General features: G+C 30.9%; 1 protein-coding gene across 1 annotated transcript in view; it reads right to left on the bottom strand.

Annotated features, from left to right (window-relative positions):
• The window catches only part of LOC108694505 (glypican-6), a 178,635-nt gene extending 159,906 nt beyond the window's left edge, over nucleotides 1–18,729 (bottom strand). Inside the window, exon 1 of the mRNA XM_018204062.1 lies at nucleotides 18,217–18,729. Within this exon, the coding sequence (XP_018059551.1) occupies nucleotides 18,217–18,376 (160 nt within the window). The 5' untranslated portion in view covers nucleotides 18,377–18,729. The remainder of the gene's footprint in view (nucleotides 1–18,216) is intronic.
• Nucleotides 18,730–22,254: the final 3,525 nt, after the last annotated feature.

Raw genomic sequence — 22,254 nt, 5'->3', positions numbered from 1 at the left:
TAACTTACCGAGTTTCCTCGTTAATTACTAATAAATAAATGCACAGCGGTAAAGTTTAAAGAATAATTTTTCACATTTTTCATCATTCTTGATAAACATATACATCAAATACTTATCTTGCATTTTGTGTCGATTTATTTTATGCATTTAATCAGCAAATTTTGAAATACCCGCAACATATTTTGTGTAATTCTCTGTGCGAAGGTTCATTAAATAGTCAATAAACCAAAAACAAAACTTGTCATTTACCGCTAATTATCGAGAATCACTGCTCTTGATTAAATGAAATGGATAATTTTCGACATCACTGACAAAACCAATGCATTTGAAATATAATGAACCAGTCGCTCTCGGATTTTTACATGCTGTCGGCATAGAGAAGATATCACTATACGACGAAAAAATTGAATTCGCGACCGCGAAGTAATTGTTTCAGCATATCCGGCGTGAAAAAAAGCCCGGTCGCGAGAGATCAAAATTGAAATGTACTCAAATTGGAATGTGCTCGCATTGACAAAGCGGTAACTTGTCGACGAAAAATTCAATTAGTCGTTGACGTTTATCAATCGCCATACTATTACCATTTAAATTCTCGAATTTCACGAAATTTTGTCTCCCGTGGAACACATTTTGCCCAAAAGGTCAGAGATAGAATCGATTTCGTCACAGTTTCAGAGTGAAATGACTTCTGTCAAAGCACCGACAACGATATCTCTCGTGTATTGTCGTCAAACCTTTTCTCGTCGCGCCGTAAAACGCAAAAACTAGAACGAACACGGCATGTAACGTTTGTTATATCGGAACTGCATCATGGAGAGGGCGCTTCAAAGAAAAATCGATAAATCGTCACCTTCGCATGGCTGGGTACAATAAAAATAAAATCAAGATAAATCACTCAGAAGAGTCTCCCCTTTTCCTTCTCTCTCTCTCTCTCTCTCTCTCTCTCTCTCTCTCTCTCTCTCTCTCTCTCTCTCTCTCATTGCCAAAGCTGAGGGCGCCTTGTAGACGGCCGAACGAGTGTGTCTTCTTCACCTCGTTTCTTACCCCCGCTTTTTTTCTCTCTCCTTTTCACGATACGTAGCGCATAGCGAGAGTAAAAATAGTATTTCCCATCAATCACAGGGTCGACAAACCCTACCCGGACCGACCATATTTATGTACGTCCGGATAAATAGATAAATAAAGGCGAGTAGACTTATTTAATTCTCCCTAAATTTTATTTATGTATGATCAACAAACTACCGCGCGACTATGATAAACAATGCGCGCGTGTTCGTAATTCTACTCGACTGTTGTAGGAAATGCAACGATGCATTTATCTCGGAGATAAAATGTCAAACAAACCGTATTTTGAAACGTGCCAGTATTTGTCAGATATTTGTTTCGATGTAAAAATTATTCTCCAAAAAGCTCCGTGTAAGCTATAATACATTCATCTCGTAAAATAACTAAAAGACAGTTTTATAATTTAGTAAGAGAGATTTTAGAATTTATTACAAAAATATAGATTCGCATTTATTTAAAAATTATTTAAAAATTAACTAATTAAATTCAAAAATAAATAATTCCTTGTAATGAAAAATTATTCAACAAAAACTGAATAAAAACGTAGCTTGATTATATTAAATTATTATTTAGTTATTAAAAATTGCTTTTTTAATTAAAGAATCAGTATGAAATAAGAGAATTATGAATATATTATTAAAAATCTGATTAATAAATATTCTCAGATTATCTAGAATATTGGTAATGTATTTTAAAATTTAAAACATATAATATATTATTGACTTGCAGTAAAAAATATATTTAATAAACGCTAGAGGAATTTTCACATTTTAATTCGCGAAATTTACTTTATCAGATTAATTTGATCGAACAATCTTGAGCATCAGATAAAGATCTGACTCTGTCATAAGCTTGCATTATCCAAGTATCAAATGAAATTACGAGCTTGGCTGTACATGACGTCGCAGACATGACACGATTATTTTGTGCAACTTGTCGTCAGACCATCGCCAATCTAGAGATGAATCTTATTAAAGGATCCTATCTCGCACTGTAATCAGGTTTGCATGTATATATCACAGGCAGTTTCTTCAGAAAATGCCGAATATAAATCAACAACTATAACTAACCACGAGATTACTATATCGACGTACAAAAAGCGTTGTTATCTTCATATAAGAATTATATTGAACGACATCTCATTACTGAGAGCAGCATCATATCTCGATCGGTATTTGTAAATTGCATGCCAGAAAATAATCACGATAATATTGTAACAAAATTCTCAAAAATTAAAGCTATTACAAGATAAGATACTCGCTGCAATACATAGTGAACATAAATATCCGACTTTTTTCTGGCAATGTAATTTTCGTTAGTTGTGCCGAGAAAAATCTCTTTAATTAATTTTCAATTCAATGTTTAGCAATCAATAAAAAAAACTCCGACATAAAATATCCTGAAATTTTTCTTCTCTTGCAAAGTACTTCAATATTATATAATAACATTCTAATGTTTACAAAAAGAATGATTGTCTTTCACCTGATTTATATTTTCTCTCTAAATTCTTCAAAATTGAATCTCACTCTAAACAATAAAAATTGAGTTTTCTAAAAAAGAATAGCTCTTTTCAATCTTTTCAATCTTTAAGATTAAGCTTCACTCTTTAGAGTAATATTCATTCTAAAAGTTTTACAGAGTAAGTATCCTTTATTTGCGAACAATTTGGATTGATCATACAAAGTTCCCCAGATTTATATAACGATCGCGGTTTCACATATAATCTAATTAATTCGTGTTCCGAGAGACGCATTCTTGACTTTGCATTCACAATCAGTCACCGCGAGAGCATCACGATGCGACTATATAATGTAACTCCGACAAGCAACTGCGGTAATTAATCCAGCGGTAGGAATTACATGCTACTAGCAAACGAAAGGGACCGGCTACTAGCAAACGCGGGTGCAAGGCGACGTAGGTACCCAGTGTTATGCATCGCGTCCGCGAAATCTCTCAACGTTATATACGCCGTTACGCATTCGAGACACGGGTGTATCACGTATACGTACGTGTACAAAGCGGACAGTCATATAGAACTGCTACATGGAGCGAAACTCATCGCATCGAATGAAGCAAGGTGAGCTGGTTTCCAGTGACGGCCGAGGAGAGCCCCTCCTCGCTGGTGCTGGTTATTTAAAAGTTATAACTTATAACAGCGACCATTAAGCCCGCCGCTGCTCCGACCGGCTGCATTCTGCCACGGCCTGGATATCTCTCCATGAAAAGGTTGCATTCTGCATTCCTTACCGGCGCGCGCGCACAACGACACGATCGAAAGTCTTCCCAAGAAAATTTATCCGATTGCCCATAACTTCCTGTCCGTGGCAGTCGCTCGAGCTTAAATCTCTTTTCCATTTCGAGACCGATCCTTCACCCTTCGCCTTGGTCCTCTCTCGTAATCGCGCAAAGGAAAGACGCGATTTTTTAAAGAAAGCGACTGCAGTGAACGATCGTAAATTTGCTTCTACAAAGGTTTCTTTTTTTTGTTTTTTTTTTTCTTTCGGAATTCATAATATCGTTTACCAGAATGATTGAGCAGATAATTGAGAACGTTTTGAACTTTTACTTACTTATTTAAGCAAATTCGGTCATTTGCATTGTTATTAAATTCATAATGTTAAATTATATCCAATTTGAGAAATTTTTAATCATTTCTATATAGATATATAGATCGTCACTGCTCTTATCCAGTATATCAGTAATAATTTGATTAAAACAATTTAAATCGAGAATAAGGATTCAATTTGACTTAAATTTAATTTATTATTTATTAATAAATGCTTACTAACATAGATAATGTTTAAACTAACAAATGGATTAATTTATGTTTTAACAACACACGAAAGTTAAAAAATGTTGTTTAACTCAAGCGATTGAGTTATAATTGCTCCTTTGATATCTAATAGAAGATTAGTGTTAAAACTGCTATAAAGTTAACTAAATTAAATATAAAAGCATAAATATTTTAAACGATTGAATGCTCAATGATGATATTATTTATTCACTGCATATAGATAATTTATATAAAGCTTTAATGTGCCTTCAATGTAGTGAGAGTGACCGAATTTCATTGTTATATTGAAGCATTTAAATGGAAGTCAACTTAACTGTAATTCAATATAAAAACCTCTTAAATATAAATAAAAATTTGAAAACTATTAGCACAAATATTAGTACATCAATGCGTATTGTTTTGGATCTTTATGTTCTCAAAGATCTCGAAAATTTTATTATAGGTATAATCTAATATAAACAGAGGCACTAATGTAAACTTACTTCGAATACCTGAGTCGTCCATTAAATTTTCTACGCATGCAGCAATTTATTATTCTTTCACTCGATGACATGTAAAAGTGTACCACAGCCAAGTGAACACTAGGGGTCCTTCAAGCTTTCGCCAAATTTTGATCATTTGTTTCCAACAACACGCTGAGCAGTATCCATTATGTCACTCGCAGGAAAGTAGACTTCACAGCATACCGCCGAAAATACTGCACAGTATTATATGAAAGAATACACATCTTTCTTTATCTTTTAGCACGAATTATTATCAAGTTTATCTTGGTAATAATTCCATAAAGAGATCTATTATATCAATAAAAAAACGTATTTAATGGCTCGATGAGAGCGAGCTGTTTAAAATCAATTCACGTTCGAGCGATTAATCGATGTACACCACTTTCTAAGTCCGCAATCTCTAAGTATAATATTTATCTACTCTGGTACCGATAACACTATTCATAAATCAATTCCCAGAATACCGGCTCGTTAGCTATATTAGTGTATCACGTTTTTCTTTTGAAAGCGATAGCATGTCTTTGCACGATCAGATAACCGGTTTATCCTGGATTCGTGTGCGCTAAACTTTATTCGTCTACACCACAGTACATTATCATATATTATAATAATTAAACACTTTAGTAACTTAATAATTTTTATTTTCGTAATTTGCGTAATTAATCTGTTTACAAGTAATTTATTAATTTGAAAGGAATTTAAACGATACGAGAAAGACATTTTTTTATCTATTATAAATATTTATTTTCAAGTAGAGATATTAATAACCAAATAATATTAATTAAGTACATAATTTTGGAATACCTTTATCAATGCCATTTCCCTAATCACAGCAATGTACTCAATAATATTCTAACGGTATATGGGTCATTCAAGAGATAAACCGCTGAGGGCATTGCGGTGTACAAATCTGGGATATTACTGAACATTACTTAAGAGAATTGGGTATTATAATAAGCAGTATGAGATTATACACTAGGACATTATAATGGCATTATTAACATCCTAATAATAATTATTATTACTAGGTATTAGTGGACATAAAAATTGGATATTTGGGCATTAACGAGCATTATTAATAGACATTGGTGTACACATTTTGATCAATTGAGGGGTTTATCCCTTGTGATCATCTTTATAATATTGTAATTCGTAAGAATAAAGAGAGTTGATTTTGTACTTCCTTCTGCATTGCAAAAGAAATAAGTATATATCAAGAATAAACTCAACTGGAGAGATAATAAAGAAACAAAGCATATCTAGGAAGAATGGATCTACGAGTTACAATATTCGCTCACAGAAACGCAACAAAAAAAATGCCGACGCGATTTCAAGAAATTCAACAGCGCCGTCGATCGATAAATATTTTAATCCGAGAGTACCTGTTCACCCTCTCGAAAGCGCAAAGAAACCCGAGGGATGATTAAAGTAAAGGAGATTCAACGACCTTAACGCACTGAAACAGACGCAGACCGTTGCAGGAAATATAACGAGTAAGCCTGTTTCATTATACCACCGTCCGAGGAAAAAACTGGCAAAAGAAGAGGAAGAGAAGGAGGAGGAGGAGTAGATAGACCTGAGGGTGGCCGAGGGTAAAAATATCACGGAAGACCAACTTGTGATCGGGGATATACCTGATCGAGACTAACGGCAAAAAAAAAAAGAGAAGGAAAACGCCACAATGACCAGGGATGATATTTGTTGAGTCATCTGGCACGCGTCTCTCTCTCGAAAGGAAAAACGATACTTATCTAATGTTAAAAAAGAAGAAAAGTGAGTATATCGGTATCCATATGCTATTGTTTTACATATCATAACTGGGGTTTCTCTTCGATTTCATTTTTTCACATTCTCGCACGTTTAATCAATGTCGGTTCATTTTCTTTCAACCGACAGAACAAGAAAGACAAGAGCTATGAGAAAAATCGGAAAAAGCCTAATAGCTATGCGTTTATCCGGAAATAACTGAATGAATATACCTAAGGGTTCGTTCAGGTTCATTCTTTTAAAAGATACCGTAGATAACAGAATAAATTGGACGATGCATTCATACGAGCGAAATGACCGAGCAATGACAGTACTTTTCTTTTGAAAAACTTTATATCGAATGCATAACTTTGTCGGAAAAGAATTTTGAATACAAGAGAGACTGTAAAAAAAATAGATAAAGCTGCAGAAATTTCTTTACAAGGAACTACGTGCAAAGTACGTATAATTTTTTTCTAATATTATTAAATAGTTAATAAATGTGAATTTATGAAAATTTTATTGAATTAATCATTCATGAATAAATAAAATAAAATATAAACTACGATTTTTAATCTCACACTGAGAGAAAAATGTCAAAATATTGCAAAGCAACTGTTACTTACGAAATTTGATTGTGATGACGAAATATACATTTTTGTAAAATATTGAGTCGGGAAAAGAGTTTCTTCGTATTTGTTAATTCAAAATTGTATATATAATAGCTTTGTCAAAAATGAAATTTAAATTTTAAAAAAGGATTTTAAAGCTTGTAATCTCTACTTTTGAAAGGTTACTATATTTTTTAAGTTTCTGTGAGTTTGATAATTTTTATATTTAAAAAATCAAGAGCTGAAAAACTTTCTTTTCACTTTGAGGGTCTCTTACGTACCCAAAAAAATTTACAAAAATTTTCGACTACCTGTGTCCGTGAAAGTTTAAAGCTTTTCCTACAAAATCTTAAAAAATATTCCTGAAAAATATGATTTTTTATGATTTCCTGAGTTATTCGCGAATTAAATAAAGGAGCATTCTTTGATTGTTTATAATTCTGATAAAAATTATCATATCACAATTTAAAAAAGATTCTTAAAACTGAAACTTTGTTCTAGCGAATAATATAATTGTAACGAAAATTTCGCAACAAATGAAAAACTTTTGCAAAAAATTTTTTTTAAATACGAAGAAACTTTTTCCTCGACCCAATATATCTTATTTCTGTGAAAAATATAAATATACCTCATTAATTGCAAAAAAAAAATAGATGGCTTATTTGCTAGAAATAAAATTTTATTTCGCCCGTATTTAAATAAATATTTATTTCAGCGAAATAAATATATTTTTCGGCAAATAAATTTTTAGGCATCTTTTTTTCAGAGCAACCATTTGATGATTAATTATTGTTTCGACATTATCATGCGGAAGGTGTTACGAAATATAATTAATCAAACCTTCGTTTCTTTTATATAATGTATTCAGTTAGATTTTTCTCAACGATTCATGTTAATTATTATTGCACAGTATATGCCTATTTCTGCAAAGAGGGAACTTAATTTTTATTACATTCGTCGCAAAAGAAAAATTGATTTCTTCCGGAAGCAAGACCTTGGGAAAAAATCTGTCAAGTCGTAAAAGCTTCCGACATTCTCGGTCGTTTCTGTGGACCACCGGACGTGCGACGTATTAACTGCATGTCAAACACGGTTTTTACGATCACGTTAATGCGTCGCTTTGCATTTAGCATGGGGGTACGAATATCATCGGACCAGGGTTTCGAAAATGAAGGTTAAACAGAGATAATGATTGCTTCGTATTAGTTTTAATGATTGTCGTGCTGTAATATGTATCCGGTCGCATTAACATATTTGGAAATCTTCAACCGGAAGAAAGTCTCGCAGAAAAATTTTGTCCGATTACAACTTTTTTTATCCGATTACAACAGAAAAAATGCATGATCAATGGAATTATAAATATTGTATTGTATTAATCAGCCAAAGATAATCAATGTAAAAATGAGTAAATATAATTTATATATAAATATAAATAAATACACACAACGTGCAATAAAAAAATATTTTATAAAAAATTATATATAGAATTTTTTAAATAGATTTATGATATTATCTTTACTAAATTAAAAATAAACTATGTTTCTTTTTTAATAGAGGCTTTGTATCATTAATATAATTCGATCAAAAACGAGAATAAGAATATTGTGTGTTTATTAAAAAAAATATTTATACTAAAGTACACTTGAGTATGAATATTTCTACAAAGAAATTGCTTGAAGTTATTTTTTTTTGAAGTTATTTACGAAATTATTTCTACCAATAATTATCTTTAACGGAATGAACTACGAGCGTGTCAATAAAAAAGGAGTAAAGCACGATGTTAATAGAATACTAATTGTCAAACACAAGCTTGCCACTATCTAAAGTATTAATTATCAACCACCCGTAGTTCGCGAATAATAAGCCATAGAATGAGGGATAAGGGGAGAAAAAGGAGAGAAAAGCAAGCGCGTTAATTATCCTGCATAGCTACGCTTTAATATACCAAACCCCAAGTATTCGCGCAAACAGTGCCGTAACTGTAATTTTTATAATAGCCCAGTATACGCACGATTTTATATGCACAAAATAATAGGTATGTTTATGTGTATAGAGCATTTTCTAACTATTATGTTTATAAACGCAACGTAGTTTTTGTAACAATTTAAAACAATCTATTGAATTTAAATTTATTATATAGTTCCAGTCTTTTTATTAATTATTTGAATTTCGACGAAGCTTAAAATTTCCCGTGTATTATTAATAATGTTATTTTATTTTATTTATTTTATTATTTTTTACAAATATTTGTATATAAAGTGTTTTTTATATGTATAATAAATATAACTGTTACGTTTATTACATTTAAAGGCAATGATTTTCTGTATCAATTTAAAGCGATCTATTAAATTTAAATTTATATTAATCCAAGTTTTTTTTTTATTTAAATTAATCTACATTTAATCTAAATTTTAATAAAATCTCTAATTTTTCCTGTAAATTGTACATTATCGATTATGTTAATCACGCAATATTACTGAACTTTATATTTTATATTAAACTGATTATTTTATCGTCAGATAATAAGACTGTATACGTTCCTGAAGTATTAATGTGACACAAGGACGCGTGTACCCGCACGTGTGGTACAGTTGTCGCGATAAAACATAAAACAGGACGCCTTGGCGCTTTTTTCCTTCCCCAGATTGTCTCCGCGTCTCGCCCTCTCGGCTGCTTTTTCGCCCTCGCGAATCCAACAAAACCCAACGCTGCTTTTGCTTTCATCTCACCGATAAACGTGCCCGTATCTGTGTAACGCAGTTAGAATGATAACGAAGATAAATCACTCGGAACGGTGGTTCTTCTTCACAGTAGCGAATTTGAGAAGGTGCGGCGAGCATAGAATAAATTAACTGCATTTACAAAGTTATAGCATATTAATAATGTAAATCAAATATATTTGACCGTCATAAACCTCTTAATGTTCGCTACGTGGACGTGCTTCTTATAATCAACGCATTAATGTTTGGATATTAAATGTACCGTGACATTACTTCGCTGAGAAAAAAATATTTAAAAAAAATATTCAAAAATTTATTTGTGAAATTTTTATTTTTATTTATTTCAATTATATAAATCTTTATTTGAATATGGCAAAATAAAATTTTATTCCTAGCAAATAAACCATCTATTTTATTTTTGTACAATTAATATACGTATTTTGTTATCACGGTTAAATTATTTTATAACCAATAAATATCGAAGAAAAACATAATATATAAGATTTGATTGTAAATATTTCAATTTTTCTTCTCACTATTGGCTAAACTTCCCGATTTAAACGATTCAAAACCGCACTGTAAATGAATGAAATAAGTATCTTCATATGATTTAGTTTTACGTGTAAACATAACACTATATTACACATTTAAATATGTAAATCCATTTTTTTATACAGTACTGTATTATTTTTATGATAAACTAAAAAATATATATAAAGGCATTTTTATTACACTGAGGAAAAAGTCGAAATATTTAAAAGCAAATATTACTTGTGATCTTATCTTCGATATTAACATTAGTTATTAAAAATGTGGCTGTGATGTGGAATACATCTCTCATTTTTCTTATTTAAAAATAAAATAGATGGTTCATTTGCTAAAGATAAAAATCTATTTCGCATATTTTTAAATAAGAGATTTATTTTAAAATAAACCTTATATTCACAAATAATTTCTAAAGTATTTTTTCTCAGTGCACAATAATCACAAAATTAATATGTTAAATTAAATATCTGCACGCAACTGTAAAAATATTTCTTGTCTACATACAACTGATAAATATAGGCTTTCCCGATTTTTCAAACAGTTTCGAAACCACATGATTGCTTAATAATTACGTAACACATAACTAATATATAAAACTAAATACGATCTCCATGCACACGCAATCATAAAAATATTTTCGCTTGCCTACGCAGGACTGATATCACGCAGTGTACAGTAATGCTGGCTATGCGTAAACGCCGCTTATCTTCCGCTCGTGCGAACAGATACGCTGGCATTCTCTCGGGACTGATAAACGTGTTTGATTGCGACACAGATAGCGGAGTCGCGGATTTCGCGAGTAACGCGACGCGAATACCTGCGTCTTTGCAAATACAGAGATTTTCCACTGTGCACCGCCGGTAAACGAGCGAGTACATACATAAAAGCCGAATGGCTTGTCATTGGCCGCAGCCATTAACACCTCACCGCGAGTTCTAAAGGTCCATAAATTAAAACGAATTCGCCGTACACAAAACGTGCTAATGAAGCCGCGAGAGGGATGTACGAAGTTAACACTATTGTTTTGTTTTGTTTTTTTCTACTGCCTGTCCCGCAGACGATCAACGTGTTAAACGCAGCGGAAAATGATCTTGCTATTCACCGACGTTGAATATCTTAGAAAGATTTCATTTAATATTAAGATATTAAACAGGAACTTTGTATTCCCACAAAGTTCCAAAAATAAATTTTTTAACACATTTTATGATATTTTAAATGAAAAATTATGTTACAAGTTTCAAAAAAAATAATTTATCTACTAGTCTATTAATTAAATTGTTATTTGGATAGAAAAAAGTGTTGATTATGTAAAGATAAAAAAATGTGAGTCAATATTGGTACGATAAATAACAAGAGACTGTTCTTCAGATAATTCCAAGTGGCCTTTACTTTGGCAGAGAATCTTAATCTGTGATTCAATAACCGAGAATGTTCAAGTAACTAACAAGCAATTACGCACCATTGTCGCGAAAGAACCTGAGATACGTTGAGAGAAAATCATACATCAACGAGCACAAGGAAACGTAATTCACGGCCGCGGCATCATCGATTTTTAACGCAAGAATGTCCTTTGGAATTTTATTCGTTTCTTCTGACCGTTCGGACTCCATTGAAGAAGTTCTCTCCACCCCTAAACGAACAAAGAGCATAATTCATCGGCCATAAATCCACTGGCGGTCACGTCGCGGTCCTCGCAAATCAGCTCGCCGAAGTTCGCGAAATAAATTGCGATTCCACGCGGATTGCTGGAATTTATGATTATGACGTTCTATACACGCTGGTGCTTCTCTTACCCTTCAATCCATTCTCGTCTCAACGATATTTATTTTGCATGATAAAAAACACACAAAAGTAACGTTTTTTTTTTTTTTTATTGTAATTCTTCAATAGCGCGAATGATGTGGATACTATATATGAAGAAAAAAATTTATCTAAATTTTTCAATCTTATCATTTAAATTTTTTCAACAAGAAACTTCACTATTTATATATAGCGAAATGTTTACGAGATATGGATAAAAAAAACTAAAATTATGGAACTAAAAATATGGATAATAAAAATACTAAGATACTAAAATTTTACAATATAATTAATGTGATTTGTTATTCAAAACTTGAAATAAGAAAAACTTGGAAATTATTACTAAAAAGTGTAAAAAAAAACATTCGGAAGATTTTATGCAAATTGAAAAAAAGATTGCGACTCTCTCGTGATCGCAAAAATTGTAGATGATCCAATTGTAGAGAAAACTTTAATCATTATGTGGTGGGATGTAAATAAGTTGAAAGAGCATAAGCTTTGAGACAGTTGTCGGTGGTAAACCCTGAAAATGTGGACTAGAGTGAAAAGTAAAGTTGATAAAAGAAAAAGCTTCACTAATGGCGCATCTTCCATTCTGCTTGATTTTGCTGCAGCTTTTATGTCCTAACGCTCTTCGTCCCCTACACAATACATTTCCTCCCCTTTAAAGTAATTTGTTCTTCTCCCCCCTGAAAGCGCTGTATTTTAAATCACCGAGAATTCATCAAGATTTTCGAATATCAACGAACCGAGAGAGCTAATTAGCATCATTCTGAATTTAAAGATATAATATAATATCATAAGCAGAGAAAACCAATATTTTGCTCAGATTTTAAATTTTGCTGAATCTGAAAATAATTTGAACTATCAACAAAATAATTATATTAGAAACTAAAAAAATAATGCTGTCAAACAATACTGTCAAAAATTTTGATATTTTAGCAACCAGTTAGAGTTTCTATAAATAACAAAATTATTTTCAGATCTAAAACCAACAAAATTTTAGATTTTTCAACAAATTCATTCTTTCAATATATAATTATAAGACTTTTAAACTTTTAAACAGATTTTCAAATATTAAATTATTTCTATATAAATTATTTCACAACTAAATTTAGCGATATTTAAATTTAATTCCTTATTTTTCACTTATCTTGCATAATTTGATATTGCAAAATGGTTCTTTTATTTCAATATAACATGTGAATATAACGTGTGGAATAATTCTTAAAGAGATCCACGTCATTTTCGTGAAAATTCGAAAGTTTAAAAGCAGCGAAGTCCTTTTTCGTTATGAGACCATTATAAGAAAATAATTTCGAAGATCTTCCTCGTTTCATTATAGATCCATCTTTTTATAGATCGAGTTTAAAGTCCTCCATTGAAAAAATTTTCCAATGGCTCAACAACTGGCACTCGATAATTGCCGATTTCGAAAAAAAAATGAGGGGTGCTGCATCAAAGATAACGTTCAATGGTCTACGTATGCCGTAATTACTGACCGGCCAGCCAATAGAAGCCTATCATTATCTATCTAATGTCTATCCTTCCTATTCAATGACGCACGATATATGCGCTCCCTAGTAAACTTCCTACGATTGAATTGCGTTTGTAAGGCGTGATCGCAATCATCGATCGCGAAACTCGACGTACAAGCAATAGGATGTGAATATTTTTTTTAAATGCTTTTAAATGTCGTGAAACTTAATACTGATATAATACTGATATAATTCGGTGTATCTGGACAACACGATAATTCAATAATTATGTATACACTGAAAAAATTTTAATACACGTTTCTTTGAATAGTATTGATTATAAGTAAACATTTACTTATAATAAATAAATATTTACTCAATAAAAAATGAGTTAAATCAAATTAATAATTAAAATATGTAAATTTTCTAACTCGAGATTTCTAAGCAAAAATTAATAATTAGAAAGATCAAAAAATACGAGCAATATTTATTGGATGTTTAAAAATAAACTTAAAAAAAAAATAAAGTTTATTATTTTTAATGTATATTGTAATAAAGTAGTTTATTTTTAAACATCTAATAAATATTGCTCATGTTTTCTTACTTTTCTAATTATTTAATTTTTTCAAATTAATATAGTTCTTGTAGCAAATAAACATATTTAGTAAATATTTACTTAAAAATATTCAAACAAATATTTATTAAAATTTAGTTTGTTTTTCAATATATATATATAGCCTTCAATCTCCTAATTGAAACATAAGGTTTTGAACCCAATAACTGATCTATTATTCTCATCATTGTCGAAAAATGCAATTTAATAATTTTCGCTAAAGATTTATTATCGAAAAGAGTCGAATTAATCTTGTGAAATATTTTAAGATCAGATGGCTATAATTGTACACAATTTATAGTTTCCTGTTAGGCTCTCTCCATCCAGTCGGTATATTACAATTTATTCAGATTATTATAATTAGAAAATTTATATAGAAAATCGGAATTCGATACTTCCATGTGAGTTATCGACACAAAATTTGTGCGGATAGGGAAAGAAAAAGAAATTAAAATAATTCGGCGTTCATCTTGCGATCGGCCAATCGCATTCGGCGAGGATTTCACAGTCATCGAAAAGCCAAACCCATTTGATATAACAGACGAACGTTCAGCCGCTCGTTCCAGTGAATAAATTCAACTTTGATATCCCAATCATCACGCGTCGACCTCGTAATTAAAATCGAATTTTCGGGACGAATCGAGGAAGAACTGGAATCAATTTCGCTCCGGTCAGCGAAAGAGAAAGAGCGAGCCTCACCAGAAAACTCCCTCGTGTTCGCGCAAACCGGATTCTGAGAAGTCTTAAAAGCAGTCGCCGACTCTCTTTTTTTCTTCCCCTTTACGATGCACGGCTGCTCTACGTATCGCCACGGTTATTTTTGCGGGATAACGAATTGCAGGGGCGCGTCGTGTATCACATTACGAGCAGCTCTCAATTTCCACGGTTAGCGCGACACCCATTTTTATCGCCCCGCGCTACGCGATAAAGAAAGTCTACAGCGATAAAGAAATTCGCGAGAAATAATATATTTTCTATATAAAGGTTTCGCTTGATTTCAGAGCGTTTTTTAGAAACTTCTCCGATATCTTGTCGAGACGACCGCTTTAACCCGAGAATAGTCATCTGAGCTGTTTTTATATTCCAGCGGCAATAAAATTTAAATTGTTGTAAAATGCTAGATTAGCATTAAAATGTTATTACTTAATATATTTTAATTCCTTTTTAATAATTCTTTTTTACGAAAGTCGAAAGTTCCAAATTCATATTTTGACTGAAGTATTAACATTTTTGGCAATAAATAATTATTTATAAAAGATTTTTCAGATGCTTATTATAATTTCACTATTAAAATGAATCAATCTGATTATTAATTTCAGCTTCAGTTTACTCGTTTTAAAATCCGTTTTTATCGAAAATAAGATTATTTCTATTAATTGATTTATTCTCTAATTTTAATTTATAATCAAATTATATTATTCTTTACGAATCTAAATAAATGTGCATTCCATCGAAAACCCGTAATAAGAAATTATATTAATTAATCTTTGTTTTTTAAATACTGTTATATTCAGCTATTTAATGTACTTATTTCGTATACTGATTTCTATTTACTTTTTTTAGAAAATTATAAATAAATTTAATATCCATATAATGTTCTTAAAAACTAAATAAATCAAACAATCGGAAAATCAATCAATCATAAAAAGATAAGACTTTCTGATCTTGCATTTGGCTTTATGTTCCTTTAATAATTAGCAATGACAATCAATAACATCCAACTGTTGTTATAATAATAGTGATTTTTCATTGGGGTATAAAAATCCCAGATAACCGTTTACTTAAAAAAAGAATCAAGTGACTATTCCCGTAATTAATTAATTCAAACTATTTAAAACTCGCAATCGACCTATGAATTCAAAAATCTAAGATTGACACATCTCGTTAATAATTCTATTATAAAACTAGATCAAAATTGTGATCGCCGATAATAAGATAATATGACCTAATAACGTAAGATCTACATCGATAAATCAGGTTTGAATCGATCAAAGTGTAAGAACGTCTGCATAACTCATCCGAACTCATCCGAAAAGTTTAATATGCGCTTAATATATAAAATACGATCTCATCTTTCAGAGAGTGAATTAAGACTGACGTGAATTCGTTAACTGCGGATATCAAGAGTTCGTCGTTTTACGAGCTCCGATCATAAGGAGCATCGCTAAACGAATCAGTCCCCTAAATGCATCTTTCATTCACATCCTGTACATTAAGCTAAATACGGCTGTGCAGTTTCTATGCGAAGATCGGGATCGAATGAGATCTTTTGCTATCAGAAATTCTAACTAACGGAAATTCCACTTTTTGTAAACAATAAATTCTTCTCTTCCTCGCCTCTTTTGATCTGATTTCTGACTCTTACAGAAATTTAATATTAGACAATTTAATACTGAAATATAATGATTAATTATTATAATTATTTTGAGTATTTAAAATCTTGTATAACATAGATTATTCCAGCAATATTTTAACAACCAGCAATATTTTAACATTATAACGTTCCAGCAATATAGCGATAACGTTGGCCGAGTTCATTAGAATGTGCAGTTTGTAACTGTTGGAAGTTTTCTTCGCTGAGATAGACTGTTCTTCTGGATTTAAAAGTATAATCCAATTAGCACAAAGAAAACTTCCAATATTGTTAAATATCAAAGGAGTATTGTCAACTCAATCTCTCGAGTTAAATAATATTTTATTATTTTTTTTTACTTCCATGTGTGCCAAAGTCAATCCATTTCTATGGTTAGTTTCAAAAGCAACGTCTATTAACGTATACATTTAATAAATAATAATAAAATAAATTTGAGTCAAATTTATTGCATTTTTTTGAGTTAAATTATTTAACTGGACTTGTTTTAATTAAATTTACGACATATTAAGCAGAAATAGTGGCGACTCATAGAAATGATTAAAAAGGACTCAAATTGGGTATAATTTCACGTTATAAATTAAACAGTAAACAGTTGTAAAATAAACATTTTGCTGAAAGTGACTATTGTAAACGTTGTTCCAAACTTCTGTACTGTATGGAATGCGAGAGAGCTTTTGATATTCAAAATAAGTGATTAATATGTAATTAGATCAGTGGATTGTTACTCAATGCTTTAACCGAAGGTCGAGTTGACGTTGTAAGATAATGATTATTTATTTTGAGTGTTAAACACTATTCATTGCTTTTAAAAAGTATTTGTATGCTAATCTACAATACTTTTTGCTTCCTACTTTTTGCTTTATCGTACTTTTTACCTCTTATCTTGCTTCTTCGTTTTCTGTCGTCCGAGATAAAAGTTGATAAAGAAATAAGAAACATTTGCCGACAAAACAGCCGCAAAGGGAGAAAAGAATAAGAGGTAAAAAGCAAGAAACAGAAAAAGAGCATATTGTAAATTAAACTCAAAGGTACTGAATAACAATTATTGTAGATAAAATGTCTTCTTTATGACTTCTCTTGAATCCTTATAAGAAGAGGAAAAGAAATAAAAAGCAAGAAATAAGAAGCAAAAAGTACTTATATTCCAAATTAGACTTAAAAGCGCTGAACAATTGTTATAGATGAAATGTAAGAGGATGTCCTCTGGACGTCTTTACAACTTTCCTAGAAGAAGCTGCTTCGTGTAAAAATGCTTTTAATTACTTATTTTGAATATAGAAAGCACTACTGTTTATTTTTAATAAACTCAAAATAATAATTAAAAGTACCATTGTTGAGTGCTATTAATACTCAAAATAAATTAATCACTACCTTCCAGTATTAAATTCCTACCATAATTACTATAATTAGAATTACAGTTACTGAATAAAAAATATTTATTTTATTTACCATTTATCCCTTGATTTATGTCTTACCATATTAATTTCAAGCACATTTGTTTCATGTTTGAGAGAACTATCACATATATGATTAATTATTATTAACACTATAATACTTAATTATAAAAATGAAGTCCCAAACTATAATTATTTAACCATGCAATTAAAATTACAAATGCTAAACATTTTTCTCAGAATTGGAAAAAAATAGTAAGTTATATCCAAGTTAAAGTTAAGCCTACGTTTGTAGAACCGGGTCCAAGGATAATCAATATATTATTTGCTTTAATAGGAAAGAAACGCACCGCACTTGATGCAACGCAGGATACAAATACAAGATTACGCGGAGAATGTAGATGTATTTTTTATTATTGCACTCCGAACCGGTGCAATAAATTGAAGTGAAACAAATGTACATTTGTTTCACTTCAACTTATTACACCGGTGTGTCCTGGTTCAGAAAATGCAGCGATAAAAAACAGACCGCATGATTTTCATAAAAAAAAAAAATGCTGAAAAATACTAACATGAAATCGCCTCCTTCGGGATGTCGCTGAGCGGGAAGCCCTGTGCCTCGAAAATCGGCCTGACACTGTCGCACTTGAGCCCGGCGGCGTTCACCGTCGTCGCGACGATGATCGTCCACGCGACGGCGACAATCCACAGAATCGTCATGGTACTCGTCATTCTCGCGGCGACGCGACGTCCTCCTCCTGCCTGCTCCTGCGCGCGGAAACGAAATCTGCGAGCGGGATAGATGAATGTAAACGAGAAGCGGAGAAAGACGGAGACGGAGAAACACACGCTATGATCTAGACACTGCAATTCGCGACGACAACGTGCTGTCGTTGCCGGCAGCGGGATGGACGCGACGACACTGACGCGGTTCTTGCATTCGCGAACGCGTTTCCTGAGTTTCCCCTCGCAATCGCGTTTTCGGCACGACAGACCGGCGGGTATTCCTCGTGGCACCGACGATGAATGAATAACGGATCGTATCGTGAGACACTCCGGGAAAAACACCGACTTCTCCCTCAGTCGGCGCGAGACGCACTGACTGTAACACTGTAGCGTGGAAGTGGAAAACCGGTGGAACGAAATGTGCACCGCGCCGAGAAGCGAAGCGCCGACCAACGAATGAAGCACTGGGCGCGCATGCGCGAGACGGTAACAGGTTTGAAATGGCCAGTGCAGCCAACGGGCGAAAAGTGCCTTGTGAATGCCAACCGAATGACAAAAAAGTGATTAAATTATGTGCCGATAATATCGCACGGTTATCGTCTGTCCATAAAATCAAATAAAACACGCTTGATAATATTGTTATCTGTTAAAATTTTTTTAAAAATAGAAATGTATAATTGCGTTACATTCACAAACTGTGGATCAGAAATATTCATCTTACATGCGCGTGATGTTTATTTCACTTATGTCCATTTTCGCTAATGTAGATTAATTTTAATCTCGGTTCAATTTACTCTTCGTCTTTTTCTAGTTCTAAAGAGAGTTAGAAAAAGAGGAAGAGTAAGTTAAACCGAGATTAAAGTCAATCTACATTGAAGGAAACGGACATTAATGCCCATTTTTCTAGTTTAAAAAAAAAACAGAATAACCCAACAAACGAGAATGGAGTAAAATGGATTGAAATTTTTTTTCTACCCAAATGCATATTTTAAATCCTTTTTTTTGGATTTAATTGAATTCAATTGGATTCAATTAGATGCAATTGAATTGAAAAACTGCATTTCCTATTCAAAATTTTGAATTGAACAGTATTCACAATTGTGTTATTATGCATAGAAAAAGCTAATATTATTTTTAGATTGAAAGGCACAGTTCCATAGATAAGTTCCATGCAGTTCCTATAAATGAAGAAAAATGCATTCAGGATTGAAAAGCATTCATAACATTTTAACATTCGTGAATCAATATTTCTGAAAATCTGAATCCATTTCAATCCTGAATGCATTTTTAATCATTTGTAGAAATTGCATGGAGCATATCTCTGCCTTTCAAAAATGATATTAGCTTTTTCTGTGCATTGTAAATACTGTTCAATACAAAATTTTGAATAGGAAATGTAGTTTCTCAATCCAATTGCATCCAATTGAATCTAATTGAATCCAATTGAATCCAAAAAAAGGTATTCGTTATTTAAAATACGCATTTGAATGAACAATAAGAAAAAAATTTCAATCAATTTTAATTCATTCTCGTTTGCTGAGAGGTAAGTATATCTTTAATTTATTTTTTTGTTTTTATGTCTAATTATTTTATTGTATTTCGCTAATGAAATTGCAATAACTTTTTAAATATTATTCTTTATAGAATTCGATATTATAATTTTAATAATTATTTACAATACAATATATAATTATCAATGCTGTTCAAAATATAATAAAAATATAATAAAAATAAATATAAGAACATAATTAACAAATTTTTGTAATGCGGGATTATACGAAAATATATACGATAACAATGAAATATTGATAAACACAGAAGAAATACTAATAACTATTAGATCGTATTTACTATTAATTATTTACTATTAATTAAGTATTTATTAATAATTTACGAATATAAAATTTAATAATATCGCGACAAAAAGTCATTAATATATTCATAACACTACTTTCATCGCGTTTAAGATAACTATTTTAATAATTTCATATCAAAATCCCTCCACCTCGTGGTATACTAATTGGTACCCGATACAAAGAAGAACGATCTTCATAATGGAAAACGAACTTCATGTATTCTGATTCGATATAAATTTTACAAGATCCATTTGCAAAGAAAAGTTAAGCAATCCGTCAAATATCAATGATCTTGTTACAGGACTGCGATGTAAATCTCGAATCTTTCAGACTAGTTAGCGATAGTAATAATTTTGGTAGCATGTCAATTATAATTACAATTATTTTTTGTCACATTTTTAATATAACATTAAAATTCGAAAAAATATGTTCTGCCACACGTGATTAAAAATCATCTCTTATTAAAAATAAACGGATAGAATGATTTCCTTAAGCAATAGTAATTACGAAGGAATATATTTAATAATAATAAAATACATGCGTTATTGTAATATTTTTATATGTATGAGTACAAAAGTTTCTCGAGTACCAACTGTTCAAGATGAGCCGAACCCAATAATAACGGGATTTTAAAGAACATTTATATTGAAAAATTTATTATATAAAATTTGATAATTTTTTATTTTTCAAAAATTACAATTATTAATATTCCGCTAATATGAGGATATCCATTGGACTTATCTTGAATTTTTTGAATTTACCCACACATTTAAAATTCAACTCATGTAATCATGATAACATAGTTAACTATAAAGAATTTAAAAAAAAAAGTTATGTAAAAATCGACAAAAATCAATATTCGTTCGACATAACCTCATAATATCTGCATGTATTTTATCATAAAAAAATACATACAAGTTAATAATTAAAAATATTCTGCAATGGCGGGATGTCCAATACCTAAAAATGATTGTAAAATAACAGTTAGAAAATATAACTTAAATATACACATTCGTAACCATATTTTTGTTAGAACAATCATCGAAAAATTATAAGCAAATTATTTATATAAAACTTAAATTTGTTTACTCAATAATTTGAATTTAAACAAATAATAATTATATATCCATATCAATCGTATAACACTATAAATTTCTATTGTTACTAAGACAGTGTACTATTGCTAACATTATTATTACTAATGGGAGAACATTTAATAAAACAAAGAAAGCGAAAATTATATGCTAAAATATACCACTAAATTAATGTTATAACTTGACTTTAAAATATATAGCAATTATCATTGACTCATTAACGAAATTGTTACCAATAACTGCAGAAAACGAGAAAACCCGAGATTAATTCCAATCCTGCATAAGAATCTCCGAAGAGACAACTAGACTTCGCGAATAAACTTCACGAAAAGCGATGAGGAATAATTCACCACGATGAAAACAATTTCGACTTTCCATCAGTACAAACCACGTAATCATTGGCATCCATCTGACGCGAGAGACAGCGATATGAGATTTTTGCATATAATAAATTGTTCACTAAAATATATTTATAATTTTATAATGTTAAAAATGTAAAAGCAAGTAATAGTTAATATTTAACCATTATCTCAGTTAAAGTTCCAATCTTTATGACTTATTTAATAAATTTGTACTAAATAAAGAAAAAATGAAGAAAAAATCTAAACATCAAATTTTTAATAAGAAGTTATTTAAAATTATTAATGATTTATTGATATACAATAAAATCTAAATAAAAAAAAGTTTTGAATTTAAATATTTATCAAACTTATTAAATCAATAAACAATTGTTGCTATTATATATTTCGTCGATTTCGTATAATTTACATCAATTACGCAACAATTTGGTTTACTACGACAAGATAAATGCTATTTGTATTGAATAGATATTCAATTCGGATTTATATATTCTAGTAAATGTAAGTATAAAAATTAATAACCCGGAAGAAAAAATGTTTTATATTTAATTATATATAATTATATAAAATTACAC

This window comes from Atta colombica, unplaced genomic scaffold (assembly GCF_001594045.1).
Source record: "Atta colombica isolate Treedump-2 unplaced genomic scaffold, Acol1.0 scaffold12, whole genome shotgun sequence".
Classification (NCBI taxonomy): Eukaryota; Metazoa; Arthropoda; class Insecta; order Hymenoptera; family Formicidae; genus Atta; species Atta colombica.
The sequence above is the reverse complement of the archived record's forward strand: the minus strand, read 5'-3'. Positions and strand labels throughout refer to the sequence as shown.